At 54.0% G+C, this 15,260-nt stretch overlaps 1 protein-coding gene across 9 annotated transcripts in view; it reads right to left on the bottom strand.

Moving 5' to 3' along the window:
- Positions 1 to 4,573: 4,573 nt before the first annotated feature.
- Positions 4,574 to 15,260, bottom strand: part of LOC101936161 (alpha-1,6-mannosyl-glycoprotein 4-beta-N-acetylglucosaminyltransferase-like) — a 48,015-nt gene continuing 37,328 nt past the window's right edge. For 6 of the 9 annotated variants that reach the window (XM_065595010.1, XM_024114180.3, XM_042846921.2 and 3 more), the window contains exons 2-4: positions 13,468 to 13,631; positions 11,786 to 11,933; positions 6,872 to 8,162 (exon numbers count right to left, since the gene is read on the bottom strand). In XM_065595010.1, coding sequence (XP_065451082.1) covers positions 7,018 to 8,162; positions 11,786 to 11,933; positions 13,468 to 13,569 — 1,395 coding nt within the window. In that variant the 5' untranslated portion in view covers positions 13,570 to 13,631 and the 3' untranslated portion in view covers positions 6,872 to 7,017. Of the gene's footprint in view, positions 8,163 to 11,785; positions 11,934 to 13,467; positions 13,632 to 13,816; positions 13,996 to 15,260 lie in introns of those variants that run through there. The other 3 variants (XM_024114181.3, XM_065595007.1, XM_008177762.4) reach the window with 2 other exon arrangements.

Raw genomic sequence — 15,260 nt, 5'->3', positions numbered from 1 at the left:
GGCAAAGATGTCACCTGGCCTCTAACCCCTTCCTGGGTTTTCAGGTTACATACTCAGATATCCTCCCTCGGCCAGTCTCCCATCCCCCAATGCAGACCGTCTTAGCCACACTCCCCTGTCAGCATTCAAAGACCACATTAAGAACAGTCCCAGTTCGTCACATATCCCCATTTCACTGGTGGGGAAACTGGGGCCTGCAGAGGCAATGTGCTCAGAGGCATGCAGCAAACCCACAGCAGAGCTGACAAAACAACCATATCTTGCACTTCTAAACCCTGCTCTGCGAACACCTGACAAAGAAAGAATGTATCAGTGTCCCTATTTTACAAGCAGAGAAACTACAGGCCCACATGACGGGGGTACTGGCCCCACACCAGACAGCAGGCCAGGGACAGAACCCCCATTCCCTGCCTTGCAGCTGGAGGTGCTAACCACTCTGCCACCATCCTGCTATGGCTCATATAGGGTGACCAGACAGCAAATGTGAAAAATCGGGACAGGGGGTGGGGAGTAATAGGAGCTATATAAGAAAAAGACCCAAAAATCGGGACTGTCCCTATAAAATCGGGACATCTGCTCACCCTAGGCTCATACCATCTCAGGATCATGTCATCTGCCATGGAACTGCCTGTCTTGGGAGCATCCCAATTTGAGGGCCAGCAGCCCCGGTGCGACACAGTCCTGAAGGAGAATCCCATAGCTACATGCCTGCTAACCAATGGGGGGAGGGGAGACGGTGCAGCTGTTCCTGTCCATTGCTGTATGTTCTGGGAGAATCGGCTCAGCTGTAAAGGGGTAAAATTAGCAACATTAATTCCACTCACACACACCCCCAATCTTTTCCCGCATTTTAGGGTCAAATATTCCTTCTCACGCCCCAAATGATGGGGTCCCTGGAGGTATCATGGACTGCGTTCACCACATCTGACTGTAGTCCTGAGTGGGTCCCCATTTTGCCCTCCCTCCTTCTCCCACTAATCACTGTCCCCATGTCACTTGGGATTCAACCTATGAGCTCCGCTACTGCTGCAGCCCCAGCGGGGAGCTCTGAGGATCTCAGCCCTGTTCCAGCGCCACTAGCAGCTGCTAGTGCCAGGAAGGGTCTCTGGGGACATCTTGTGGTCAGCTGGGCGTATGGCAAGCTTGAAATTGGTACACGCACCTTGGTAGATGGTTTTCCTTCACCCCAGTCACAGCTGTGAGTAATTGCACACACTGACTGATCACTGACTAGGTGTGTGCTTTTAAAGACAGAGATCCAGCAGTGTGTGAATGGAAGGCCTAAGGAAGGTCTGCTCCCTGCCTCGTGCCATCCCCTTGGCCAGGAAGGGTTAGCCACAGAGGACTGACATGGTGGTGGCTCCTGGGGTTTTCTAAGGCTCTAGGTGAAGAAATATCAGACCTAGATGGTAAATTCAGAGGCGACGTTTCCATCCGGCCCCAGCTGGACAGACTCTGACTCTGGCAGGGATACCGCCAGCCCTAGAAGATACAAAATCGTCCTGAATGGTACCATGGGACCATCACGGAGCTGGATTTGCAGGTGCCTTTTTGTGGTTCAAGAGTTTGCAGGCTTTGACTCAGCCCCAAACTGCCAAGGGAGATTCGGCCCAAACTGCCCTGGGTTAGGAGGCAAACTCTGTGCCAGCCCCGAGTAGCACCTGGCTTCCAATCAAATCCACCAATTGGCAGGCTCCCCTTGGAGGCCTGAGAATCCTCAGCAGAGCCCAGTGGGGACTGTGGCATTCAAAGATCACATCCAGACCACAAAGGTGATTCCATTAATTTCAATGGGATTTAGGAGCTGAAATGCCCTGGAGGATCTGGGCCTCAATGCTGAGGGTGCTCACAAGCGCTTCTATGCCTAGTTCCAGCTTGCTGTGCAAAACAACAAGAGCTTTGTGGCACCCTGCGCAGACTCTCTGTCTGGGAAGCTCAGCCCTTGAAGGCACAACTCCCAATACCACATCTTCCCTTCCAGGCCAAAACTTAACAACAATAACTCTTAAAACCCCAACATTTATATAATACACAATTACACATATTGATAACCAAGGTAATAACTACACTAACAAGGTTCAATTAGTCTGTGAGATGCCCTGCACTGTCGCTTAGACCTGGGAGGTGTAATGCCATGGCACACATACACAGAAGTTAGGGGAGGAAAATCCCATCAATGGCTCTTGCTGGATGGTTGTTAACAACCAAACAAAACAACCACGTGCTGTTTACACACATTGCTATGCGCATTGTCTACATTTAGTCATGGTTGCTCCTTTGAGCTCTAATACCGTTTCCAAGAACTTTTTTGGACTTGTTCAGAACCTGTATACTTTCCTCCACCTAGTAGTTACCACAGCACCATCTTCAAAAAAATACAGAAGGACACCACGGATATGTCTACGCTACGAAATTAGGTCGATTTTATAGAAGTAGATTTTTAGAAATTGATTTTATATAGTCAATTGCATATGTCCACACTAAGCGCATTAAGTCGGCGGAGTGCGTCATCACTACCGTGGCAAGCATCGACTTACGGAGCGGTGCATTGTGGGTAGCTATCCCACTGTTCCCGCAGTCTCCGCCGCACATTGGAATTCTGGGTTAAGCTCCCAGTGCCTGATGGGGCAAAAACATTGATGCGGGTGGTTTTGGGTACATGTCGTCAGTTGCCCCTCCCTCCATGAAAGCAACTGCAGACAATCATTTCGTGACAGATACCAGGGCGATTAGAAGAGCACCGCAAGGCGCGCTGCGGATCAGAGAGGCTTTGAAAACCAGTTTCATGATTGGCCAGGCTTCGGTGTGACAGTGTGTGTGTTTCTGCTTGATGCAAACCCGCCCCCTTTGTTGATTTTAATTCCCTGTAAGCCAACCACCCTCCCCGCTTCGAAATAAAGTAACTATTGTTTTGAAACCATGCATTCTTTCTTTATTAATTTTTTTTTAAAGACATAACGGACAAGGTAGCCCGGGTGGGGTGGGGAGGAGGGAAGGACAAGGCCACATTGCTTATTGTAGCCACACTAAAAATCAAACTGTTTGAATGACAGCCTTCTGTTGCTTGGGCCATCCTCTGCAGTGGAGTGGCTGGGTGCCCGGAGCTTCCCCCCCCCCCCCGCCCCCACATTCTTGGGCATCTGGGTGAGGAGGCTATGGAACATGGGGAGGAGGGTAGGCGGTTATACAGTGGATGCAGCGGGGGTCTGTGCTCTTCTTGGCTTTCCTGCAGCTCCAACAGATGTTTCATCATGTCCGTTTGCTCCCCCATTAGCCTCAGCATCGCATCCTGCCTCCGCTCTTCGCACTCACTTAATTCTTTCCTGGCCTCTGCCATGAATGCCTTCATGCATTAAGCTGTGCCCTATCAGTGCAGGAGGACTGTATGAGCTCGGAAAACATGTAATCGTGAGTGCGTTTTTTTCGCCTTCTAATCTGCAATAACCTCAGGGACAGAGATGATAAGGGGAGCATAGAAACATTCTACGCTCTATGATTCTGGGGGGACCGCATACTCACCTGTGCTGCTGAGTTTGCCACGCTGACCAAACAGGAAATGAAATTCAAAAGTTCCCGGGTCTTTTCCTTTGTACCTGGCTAGTGCATCAGAGTTCAAAGTGCTTTCCAGAGCGGTCACAGTGGAGCACTCTGGGATAGCTTTCTGAGGTCAATACCATTGATTTACATCAGCACTACCCCAAATTTGACTCAGCAAAGTCGATTTTAGCGCTACTCCCCTCGTCGGGGAGGAGTACAGAAGTCAATTTTAAGAGCTATTTTGGTCGACTGAATGGGGTTGGTTGTGTGGACGCATTCATTTTTAAATCGACCTAACGCGGCTAAATTCGACCTAACCCCGAAGTGTAGACCAGGCCCATGATACAGACAGAAGGGACTTCAAGTGTCAATAGCAATGAATACAGTGGCCAAGAGACACATCTTCAGGCTCCTCATGAAGTGCACTGGTATTCATACTGCCAAGCTTTGCAGGTCACAAATGAATAGTTTTCTGTTACTAAAGAAACTTTAATCAATAGTCAGCAGAAGGCCAGCAAAGCAAGTGTGTTGGCAGAAGCAAAGGGGCTTATGGTACGGATGGATTTCGAATTCACAATCTGCATCTTGGTATTTTTGGATGTTTGTATTATGTTATCACCTTCTTGCAGCAGGAAAACATTGATTTTGCCTGTGCAGTAAATGCAATAGAGAGTTGCTGAAAAGTTTTGCACAACCTGAAAATGGATGAAAAGTTCCACGGGTATTTCATCAAAGCTGAACAGCAGGCTACTGAACTGAATCTGCAAATGCCAGCTTACAGGAAGAGGCAACCAGCAAAAACTCTGGATCATTTTTACCACAGTCACACCGCAGCCTACCTTTTGGAATCTTTAAACAATAAATATAAAGTCGATTTCTTTTTCCCTGCACTCAATGCTGCAATAAGTGAAATCGACAGACAGTTTAATACTCAAAGCGTGTCCTATCTCACTGCAAAAAGCCCGAAAACTGTTCATATATCAAAAGGAAAAGAAGCACTTGTGAAGCTGAACGAAGAATTTCAGTGCAGAGTTCCTGAAATGCAATATGATTTATTAGTACACCGCATTGAACCTATTTTAAATGCTCAGGGACCAGACAGTGGAATATCTTTTCTGGAACTCATGAAGGTCTGTAAAGAACATGACCTGGAACTTTTGTATCCTGATGGATTTGACCTATTGGTGCTTTTGGCAACATTACCTGTTACAGTTGCAACTGCAGAAAAATGTTTTAATGCTAAAAAGTGTAAACTTAGTAGACTTTGCAGCCACCTGACAGAAGCTCGTCTTCAGCAACTGTTAATTCTTGCAGTAGAGACTGACGTAACCAACAGCGTTAACACAGAAGAGGCTGTGGATACCTTTATCCAGATGGCTCCCCGGTGCATGGATTTCCGTCGAAATGGTGAGTGTGCCACTGTTTATTTCTATGCAGATGATGTAGGTGCGTGTGTTGATATGGTTTAATGTGTATAATATGTATGTGTTTAACTTGCCCCTCCAAAAGTGGTCAAATTGAAATTCCTGCACACGCCCCTGCCCACCAACGTCTCAGGCATGCTCTACCTGTTTGCTGAAACAGGAGTGAAAGCACAAGCAAGAGAAGCTCTTCAAACGGGGATTCCTCCCTGTTGCTGGCTCTGGTTGCCGGGAGCGTGCAGACCCAAAAGACGGCTTGGCAGGATGCGTTGGGAACCCAATGGGCCGTAACAGCTTCCTGCCATGTGCAGGGCAAACAGTCACGTTTTCCCACACTGAACCAGGAACTAGAGTGGCCACAGCTGGGGAGGGCACTAGGAAGCCTGCGATAGGTGGTTTGACTCCGGTTTCAGTACTGCAGTGTGTATGCTGGAGCCCCGGCTTTGGGGCCTGTGTCCTGAAATTGTAAACCTAGGGCATGGACACTCCCAAACGCAGGGTCCACGGACTCAAGTCCCACTAACCCATGCCTTACATTGCAGTGTAGACATGCCCTCTGAGAGCTGGCTGGGGGTTTGGGTTGCCAGGCTTATTTAGCTTGTAGGCAAGGAGTGGAGAAGCGGGCCAGAAGTGCAGGCTGGCCTCTAGAAGCCAAGGCCCAGAGAGCCAGCTGTGTGCGCTTAGGACTGGCAATGATGGGTGTGTCCTGGGGATACCCAATGTTGCCAATTCCCACGATTTTATTGTGTCATGATATTTGATACTCCTCAGAAGGCCTGAAGTCAGGTGAATACAAGAGAATCTCAGCTTGCACTTCAAACAAATATGAAGGGTTCTTTTCACCCTCTCGGTGGTGGAGAAAAGTTTAAAAACGTGACCCAAATGTGACTCTAAAAGCTCAGACACCAGAAGGCAAGTGAAAAGAACCAAATATTTATGATGTTTGTAAAAATCTCGTGACTTTTAAGCCAATCTTGCGATTGTCAAAGGCTTGAGCCTAACAGTGGATACACTAGATGAACACTGCCACAGAACGGAGGAGTTCTTGCCCCTGTATTTGACCCTGTGGTGCCAGGGGCCACACAAGGCCCTGCTTCTAGGGGCTCAATGTGGTTTCGGAAGAAGTCAGGAGCGAGGAGGGGGCTGGGGAGCAGGCTGTCTTGTCTAGTTAGATTGTAAGCGCTTGATGGGCAGGGATTGTCTGCCACTCTGTGTTTGTGCAGCACCTACCACAACCAGGCCCTGATTTTGGTTGGTTCCTAGGCACTGCTGTAATGAATGTGATTAATAACCTGCCCCTCCCACCGGGAATGTAGCCCCCTGGCATTTGGGGTACAGCATTTTAGCCATCAGGCTGGAGAGGTTGGACGGCCAGTTTAAACTGTTGGGGTAGAGCAGGTCGACTGTGAGCAGTAGGATCCTGAGGCAAGGTTTCCCCCGTGGCTGCCTCTGCCCTGGGAGCAGCCTCACACGCTGGGGGATTGGTTTTGCCCACGTCTGGGCTAGAGTTCCCCAGTGGACAATGCTCTGAACCTGCCCCGAGCTGGGCACTGCTGGCTCTCCTGACCTCTCCAGAGCCCCAGCGGTCTGCTGCAAGCACCATTCCAGGTCTCGCTCCTGGGGTCTGGCCCAGCGGGACGCCTTACCTGGGTCTGGTTCTGACTGCACGGCCCCCAGAGGAAGTAGTTCAGAGGAGTCAGTCAGCTCTGTGGGGCCAGGCTCTCCTATCCACCGGCAATTAGTGCCCAAGGACATAGGGCGCCCTGAAAGGCCAGAGTATCAATGTACTGCATTAGCTCCCATTTCGTGCCCTAATGCATCATCCTGCCATGCTACCAGGATCCTGCTATGCCACTGCCTTGACCCTCAGTGCCCCATCTTCCTTCCCCACTAGGCCCTCACTGTGCCTCCCCTGCAGGGTGCCATTGCCTGGGAGGGGCAGTGCCACCACCCTCCATTGCCCCTCAGACACCCCCGAACCGCTTGCTTGCCCCTGAGAAGGGAGGCCAGCTCCCTGGTGTGTGGGTCACCAGCCATGCCTCTATCCCCTGCACCCCCCTTAGCTGTTTGGTTTGGTCCAGATGCTGATGCTGTGGATGATCAGCCATTCGCTCTGACTCTCTGTCACTAGGATCCGCACGCACTCCGGGGCGGCAGCCGTGCTGTTCTCCAAGCCGCTCCGTTCAAAGTGTCCCTTCTCAAAGACTCCGACGTGGGTGTATGTAGAGCAGCCCTTGCCTTTCCCCTGCTGCTGGCTGCCCAGCTCCACGGCCCCTGAGTGGAGATAGTCGGTGTGGTGCTCCTCGGAGCCGGTGTGGACCTGGAGCCGTGAGATACGGGCAGGCTGGTGGAACACGATGGTGAAGTGGCTGCCGGCAGATGGGGCTTTCCCCCAGAAGTACTCCGGCATCGTGCTGTAGGCCTTGCTGGGCAGGTAGTTCTCAAAGGTGTCTATGTCTGTGAACATCACAGCTGGGGGGTTGTCAGGCAGGTCCAAGGAATCTGCCTCAAAGTCGTCGTCTTTCAGCCGATTGACCGCCCCCTGGAAGGAGGAGTACAGGCCGATGTGCTGGAAGAGGGACGGCTTGAAGCGAATCACCTCCTTCTGGGTGAGCAGCAGGCGGAAGTGCCCCAGCAGCCAGTCACATGGCATTTCCTGGTAGAACAGCAGCAGGAACTGGGACAGCTGGGGCAGGTCGCTGGAGTGGTAGAGTTTGCCAATGTAGCCCAGCTTGGAGAACTCCAGAGTGACCCAGTAGGAGCCTTCCCGGGATGCCACTGCCTTCCTGATGGCAGTGAAGAAGGACTTGGAGCACTGCACGTCGTCCTCAATCATGAGGTAGTAGGAGGAAAGGTTGGCAGCGAAGTTGAGGAGATACGCATAGTCCACGTTCTGCTTGGATCTGAACTGCACTCGATTCTCGGCATCATTGTAGTTCCTCTTCAGGCCTTCCAGGGGCGGGTAGCACTCCGGAGGGGCATGGATAACCAGCAGCTGGCCCCAGAGGAGGTGGGGAGTGAATCTTGCGGTAATGTCTGTCACCACCTGGGTGTTCCACTCCGAGTCCGGGTCAGCCAGGTGCACCACCACCACCATCTCCTCCAGCTCCTCCTGGGTTGACTGCTTAAAGATGGACTTCAGTGTGTCCAGGAGGTAGTTGCCTCGCTTCCGCTTGATAGACGACAGCCCCACAGTGAGGAACTCTGAAACACAGAGGGATGAAAGGACAGACATATCAGTAAGGCCCAGACCCTCACGGTATTTCGGGGCCTAACTCCCTTTGAAATCCAGGAGAGTTTGGCACCTAAATACCTGTGAGGGTGCGAAGCTGGCTGATTTCACAAGAAGCCAATAGCAGGTCCTTGTGTTTGAACTCAGGCTGACACCTTCTACTGAAGGTCTCAGAGGATGGCTGGGCCTTTACGGGGAGTTGTGCCCAACCTTACCTATGACAGATTGGCTACATCCCACCTGAGATGGATAGCTGCCTTCAACTACCTGAAGGGGGATCCAAAGAGGATGGAGCTCAGCTGTTCTCAGTGGTGGCAGATGACAGAACAAGGAGCAATGGTCTCAAGTTGCAGTGGGGGAGGTCTAGGTTGGATATTGGGAAACACTATTTCACTAGGAGGGTGGTGAAGCACTGGAATGGGTTCCCTAAGGAGGTGGTGGAATCTCCTTCCGTAGAGGTTTTTAAGGTCAGGCTTGACAAAGCCCTGGCTGGGATGATTTAGTTGGGGTTGGTCCTGCTTTGCAGGGCTGGCTTTAGGCACTGCGGGGCCCGATTCAAAAGAGCTGCCGCTGAAGACAGCGGCGGGACTTCGGCGGCAGCTCCTTTGGCTGACGGTGCATTCGGCGGAGGGTCCTTAGGGACGTTGCAGGGCCCTCTTAGGGGGAATCGCCCGAATCGCCCTAAAGCCAGCCCTGCTGCTTTGAGTAGGGAATTGGACTAGATGACCTCCTGAGGTCTCTTCCAACCCTAATATTCTATGATTCTATTCCTTTCCCCAACTTTGTGTCTGTCTTCTGAATTTCAATGGTAGGCTCTAGGAGTCAGGAAGCAAATTGTACTATTTGTTTGTACAGCAGCTACCCCACTGGTAAATGTGAATTGTTTAATGATGCTAGTAATTTCAGGAGAAATGTGTGCGTACCAGCCCTTGCTTATTTATCACGTTTTCTTGTTAATTTCCCCTTTGCGTCCTACTGAATCTCTCTCAGTGAAAAGCTCCAAGCCCGTGTTGTTTAATCAGAGTGGAATAGCTGCCATCTCTCCTTGCCCCAGATGACTCAACCACTCCCACTGCACCTCCAAACTGACGCAAATGAGAATTTTAGTGCCACCAAAAAAGCCCTCCACCAACACACAAGACAGGAAAGGGTCTCCTCTCTCTTCTGTTGGTCCCCTTCCCCAAGGGAGAGCAGGAGCAGGTAGGAAGAACTGCCTCCCTGTGGGCATGGAGTAGCAAGAGTTGCACAAACAGAGCTAGAAGGAAGCTGTACGTCTTGTGCCAGATCATTTTGCCCACTGGGCGACAGTGTCACACCAACTATGCCAAGGGGAAACTCCCTTCCCGGCTGTGATGGGGGACACCAGACTCACACTGAGCTGGCAAGGGCTATGAGGCTCAGCCCTGCCCCGCTGCACCTGCATTCGCTGCCAGGTAATGAACGAATTTACAAAGGGAAGTGGACGAGTCTGTGGGTGGCTGGCTGTCCCAGGAGGAGAACAGATCTCTTATCTTTTGCTTCCTGAGGAAAGGATCAGCCCAGAGCCTTTGCAGAGACTGCTGACTGGGTGCCAGAGCTCTAGGGGGAAGGTGGGCCTGGCGCGGGACGGTGGAGTTTGTTTTTGGAACCCCTTCTGCAGTAAAGCAAAGCAGTAATTTGCAGGCTGCCTGGGCCAGGCCTGTGGGGCCCAGCGAGACTGCGGCAGGGAACCTGTGTCTGGGAGCAGTGGGGAAATGCCTCACTAAACTCCTGTGGATTTTTGCACCCTACGCAAGTCTGCCCTGTGGTTTGTCTCGGACCCGGGAGTGGGGGGGGGGGGGGGGGGGACGGGACGGTCACACACTCCCATTTGCAGCAGAGGGAAGGCCACAGCCCACTGTTGTTTCTGTTTTGGGCCTTCTCCCGTGGGCGTGAATAGCTCCTCAATGACAAACGTCTGCAGCTGCTATTCCAGGCTCCGGAGAGACTCAGCCATGTGTTTGCTAGAGCCCTAGTGAGGGTGTGGCAGCTTGTAACTTTCAGAGGAGTTAACGGGTAGAGGCTACGGGGAAGCCTAGCCTTTAACTTGACCTGCAGACTCATGTGATAGCTACAACCTGCCTTGTCTTCACTAGGATGTTAACTCAAGTAAAGCCCACGCCATTCTTCCAAGTAACGTCAAGGCTGCTCCCAGACCTCTCAAACGGCGGCGAGCCCCGCCATGGGCAAGACAGCCAAGCCCAGCACCCGAACACAGGTATAGACTCAGAACCACAGGGTGAGAAGGGATCGCAAGGTCAGCTCGTCCAGCCCCCTACCACGATGCAGGACTTGTTGTGTCTAACCCATCTCAGACAGACGGTTCCAGCCTCCTTCTGAAAACCTCCAGCGAAGGAGTTTCCACAAGCTCCCTAGGCGTCTGTCCCATCATCCTACTCTTCTTACAGTTAGGAAGTTTTTCCTGAGGTTTAATCTACATCTGCTGTGCTCATAGGTGCTGACTCTGTGGGTGCTCTGGGGCTGGAGCACCCATGGGGAAAAATTGGTGGGTGCCTTGCACCCACCGGCAGTTCCTTGCCCTGCCCCCCTCCCCGCTCCAGCTTACCTCCGCTCCGCCTCCTCCCCTGAGCGCACCACCACGTCCTGCTTCTCCCCCCACCCTCCCAGCACTTGGCGCCACGAAACAGCTTTTTCACATGGCAAGCCTGGGAGGGAGGGGGGAGGAGGGGGAACGCAGCGTGCTTGGGGGAGGAGACGGGGCCAGGGCGGGGATTTGGGGAGGGATCCAATAGGGCCAGGAAGGGGCGGAGTTCGGGCGGGGACTTTGGGGCAGAGGTGGAGTCGGGGCGGGGCCAGGGTGGGAAGGGATGGTGGCGCTAGCATCCACCAACACCAAAAAAAGTCGGTGCCTGTGGCTGTGCTGTAGTTTGACCCCATCGCCTCTTGTCCTGCCCTCTGTGGCAAGAGAGAACAACTTTTCTCCATCTTTTTTATGGCAGCCTTCCAAGTATCTGAAGACCGTTATGTCCCACCCTTAATCTCTTTTCAAAACTAAATATAGCCAGTTCCTTCAGCCTTTGCTCGTATGGCTGCATTCCTTCCCTTTGGTCATCTTTGTCACTCGCCTCTGGATCCTTTCCAGTTTCTCCACATCCTTTCTAGACATTGGTGACCAAAAATGGACACTGTCCTCCAGCTGAGGCCTAACCAGCGCTGAGTATGCCTCTGTTAATGCAATCTAAAATTGCATTTGCTTTTTGTGCAACAGGATCGCATTGCTGACTCCTGCTGAGGTTATGAACCACCACAGCTCCCAGATCCTTCTCAGCAGTGCTGCTGCCAAGCTGGTTATCCCCCATTCTGCATTGGTGCCATAGCAGCAGTTGCAGAAATCCATCAACTGGCTTCCCAAAGGCTGCTCCGCTATGGCTGGTGCCTCTAACCCAGTGTTTCTTGCCAGTCCCAGAGATCTCCTAGACACAGTTTAGGAAGGCTGCAAGTCAGTCCCCGTGGTATCAAAAAGGTTGAGAACCACACCTCTAGACCATCTCTCTCCAGATCCAGCTGCTGGCAGAGAATGCTGGAGGCTAAAGCAGGCTGGTCCTGGGATACTCACTCTTCCTAGAGGGGGCGTGGCCGGCAAGGTAGCGATAGGAGACGTTCCTGGAGGCAGAAGCGTTCCACAGCTCCTGGAAGCTGCGCAGGTTCCCATCGGGTTGGAGTTGCTGCAGCACCATTTCCTGGACCCAGCGCTTCACCTCCTCCTGGGAGCCAGAGCAGAGCCAGCGTTAGCTGCTGTTAGCGCACCCCAAGGCAGGCCTGTGGCAAATACACCTCGTCTGCCAGGGGTGGCAGCTCCAGCCCAGAGCCCCCTTTGCTCAGGAGGGCCAGAGCTGGAGAACAGCATCCCCTAGTAGTGCTGCTCCACTCTCCACCCAGCCAGTCACGCCCTCCTCCTGCTCAGACATCTCCACTGGAGTGGGGCAAGGGAGGAGAGGCCATGAAGCCCCCAATTCAGGGATGGGAGGTGGGGTTAGGAGAGGGGAGCATGGACCCCAGAGCAAGGGAAGGAGATGTGGGAAAGCCCGTGGGGCAGGGCAAGGGGAAGGACGGGGAGGGGATGCGGGGCAGCCCAGGGGCAGGGCCAGTGGAGCACAGACCCCAGAGCAAGGGGAGGGGATGTGGGGCAGGGCAAGGGGAGGGACGGGGAAGGGATATGGGGCAGCCATGGGGCAGAGCCAGGGGAGCACAGACCCCAGAGCAAGAGGAGGGGAAGCCACTCAGCCCCTGGGGCAGGGCCAGGGGAACACAGACCCCAGAGCGAGGGGATGTGGGGCAGCCCTGGGGCAGAGCCAGGGGAGCACAGACCCCAGAGCGAGGGGTGGGGATGTGGAGCAGGGCAAGGGGAGGGACAGAGAAGGGATGCAGGGCAGCCCTGGGGCAGGGCTAGGGGAACACAGACCCCCAGAGCGAGGGGAGGGGATGTGGGGCAGGGCAAGGGGAGGGACAGAGAAGGGATGCGGGGCAGCCCTGGGGCAGGGCTAGGGGAACACAGACCCCCAGAGCGAGGGGAGGGGATGTGGGGCAGGGCAAGGGGAGGGACAGAGAAGGGATGCGGGGCAGCCCTGGGGCAGGGCTAGGGGAACACAGACCCCCAGAGCGAGGGGAGGGGAGAGGAGGGGAGGGGATGTGGGGCAGCCCTGGGGCAGGGCTAGGGGAACACAGACCCCAGAGCGAGGGGAGGAGAGAGGAGGGGAGGGGATGTGGGGCAGCCCTGGGGCAGGGCTAGGGGAACACAGACCCCCAGAGCGAGGGGAGGGGATGTGGGGCAGGGCAAGGGGAGGGACGGGGAAGGGATATGGGGCAGCCCTGGGGCAGAGCCAGGGGAGCACAGACCCCAGAGCAAGAGGAGGGGAAGCCATTCGGCCCCTGGGGCAGGGCCAGGGGAGCACAGACCCCAGAGCGAGGGGAGGAGAGAGGAGGGGAGGGGATGTGGGGCAGCCCTGGGGCAGGGCTAGGGGAACACAGACCCCCAGAGCGAGGGGAGGGGATGTGGGGCAGGGCAAGGGGAGGGACGGGGAAGGGATATGGGGCAGCCCTGGGGCAGAGCCAGGGGAGCACAGACCCCAGAGCAAGAGGAGGGGAAGCCATTCGGCCCCTGGGGCAGGGCCAGGGGAGCACAGACCCCAGAGAGAGGGGATGTGGGGCAGCCCTGGGGCAGGGGAGGGGAACACAGCAGTTAGGGAGCAGGGGGGCAGGCACAGGCGAAGTCTCCGCCCAGCCCAGCCTGGTACTCACCACCAGTGGGTCCTCCGGGCGCTGCAGGCAGAGGCTGAGGAGCAGGAGCAGAGCCAGGAGCGTCAGGGCAGTGGCGAGCAAGCGCTTTGGGAAGCATCTCATGGCAGCCGGGCTCCGCGGGCAGGGGCTGGCACCTGGGGGCGTTGCCGGTTTCGGCCGGGCTCCTTCGGGGGAGAGGCAAGAGTGCATGAGGGGCACCGTTCGGAGCAGCGCTGCCCGCCTCGCCTGGGGAGCGCCTGGCCATGCAGAGGCGGCCTGCTCAGGGAGCAGGGCAGGGAGGGCTGCCGGGCAGCCAGCCAGTGTCTTGGCTCTCACAGCGCGGAGAGCCAGGGTCCCAAGCAACTCTCACCAGCTTCCGTGACAAGGGTCCGGCACAGGACACCCATAAGGGTGAGGGGCCCGGCGGGGAGCTGAGGGTGTTTGCTGGCCCTGCAGGGGCCAGGAAGAAACCGTCACAAACAGACTGAACTCCTAGCCAGGGAGCGGCCCCTGACTGAATAAACTTGGGATCTGCCATACTAAGTTATGTCACATGACATTGTCATAGAAATTTCTGTCCGTTCCAGCTGAGGAATAAGGAGAGACGGACACAACTAGCTAAGCAAGGAGCCCCGGGAGGGGCGATCCGTTTATTTCAATTGCAATTGGGTTCGAGCTCATAAGTCAGCAAGAACAAAGAAAACACTTACACCAAAGCATTATATGCAGTTGCTTATGATAATTTATCGCTCTATGATTGGCTAAAATTTGCCATTATTACCATACATAATTAGCAAGTTACATGTATCTGCCCCTCTTATGACCCCTTATTGTTTATTTATTTGCCCCCTCCTCCTTGCTTATTTTGCAAACCAAGCGGTTAGCTATCTACAGGACGCAGGCACAGGAAGTTCCATTATCTCCAGGTTTGGAGTTTGGCGACATTTCCTCTCGAAGGAACTTCCTGAGTTAAGACATAGCTATAGCTGTGCTGTATAGCTTCCATGTGTACGTGACAAATTTGCCCCCTGGCAGTTAAGTAGAATAATTTTATATCAACATGAGCTCCTTTGACTTATTTGTCAAATGGACAGGCTAATACTTGGCTGCCTTCTAGGGCTGGGGGAGGAGGGCTGCAAAGCACCTGAGCATATAAACAGCACTCAGGACAGGTGGGTGCACCCCCACTGTCTATAGCATATTTGAAAGGAGAGGTGCTGTCGCCCCCCACCCCCCAATTCCAATTGTGAGATGTCCCACAAAACCCAGTACACTGCAGAGCTCTGGGGCGGTGCGACCTCCAGATCCGCTCATTGCACTGAGCGCTGGAAGATCTGCAGGCACAGATCCATTTGTACGGTGCACAGCAGCTCATGGGTCCTGCCAGAAAAATAAAGCTACTAGTCCAGGGGGCTGCACCCGAAGTTCACGAGGAAACATCAGCTACTGCAGAACATGCCTGTCGACACAGGTGAAAGGAGCACACCCTAGGGTGGCTCTGACCTCCTGGCTTCCTAGGTGCAATACACAATATTTGTTTTGCACTGTAAAGCCTTTGATGATTTGGCTGTTGTAGTACCTTGGCTCTCTTCTCAAGTGATACCTGGACATTTGAGAGCCGGGGGTGCGACTTGTGCTACCAGCACCCAGCTGTGCAGCACCCTCAGGCGCAGCCTGTTACCTGCAGCAGGAATCTGGCATGAAAAGCAAGGGCAGATTTGGGGCGAGGAGAGGCAGCTGCACAATGTCAGACATGTCTCAACACCTCTCCGACCACTTAGAATCCCAGCCCAGGTACGAGCACGTGGACGCAC

This window comes from Chrysemys picta, chromosome 4 (genome assembly GCF_011386835.1).
Source record: "Chrysemys picta bellii isolate R12L10 chromosome 4, ASM1138683v2, whole genome shotgun sequence".
NCBI lineage: Eukaryota > Metazoa > Chordata > Testudines > Emydidae > Chrysemys > Chrysemys picta.
This window is presented reverse-complemented; position numbering and strand designations above follow the sequence as displayed.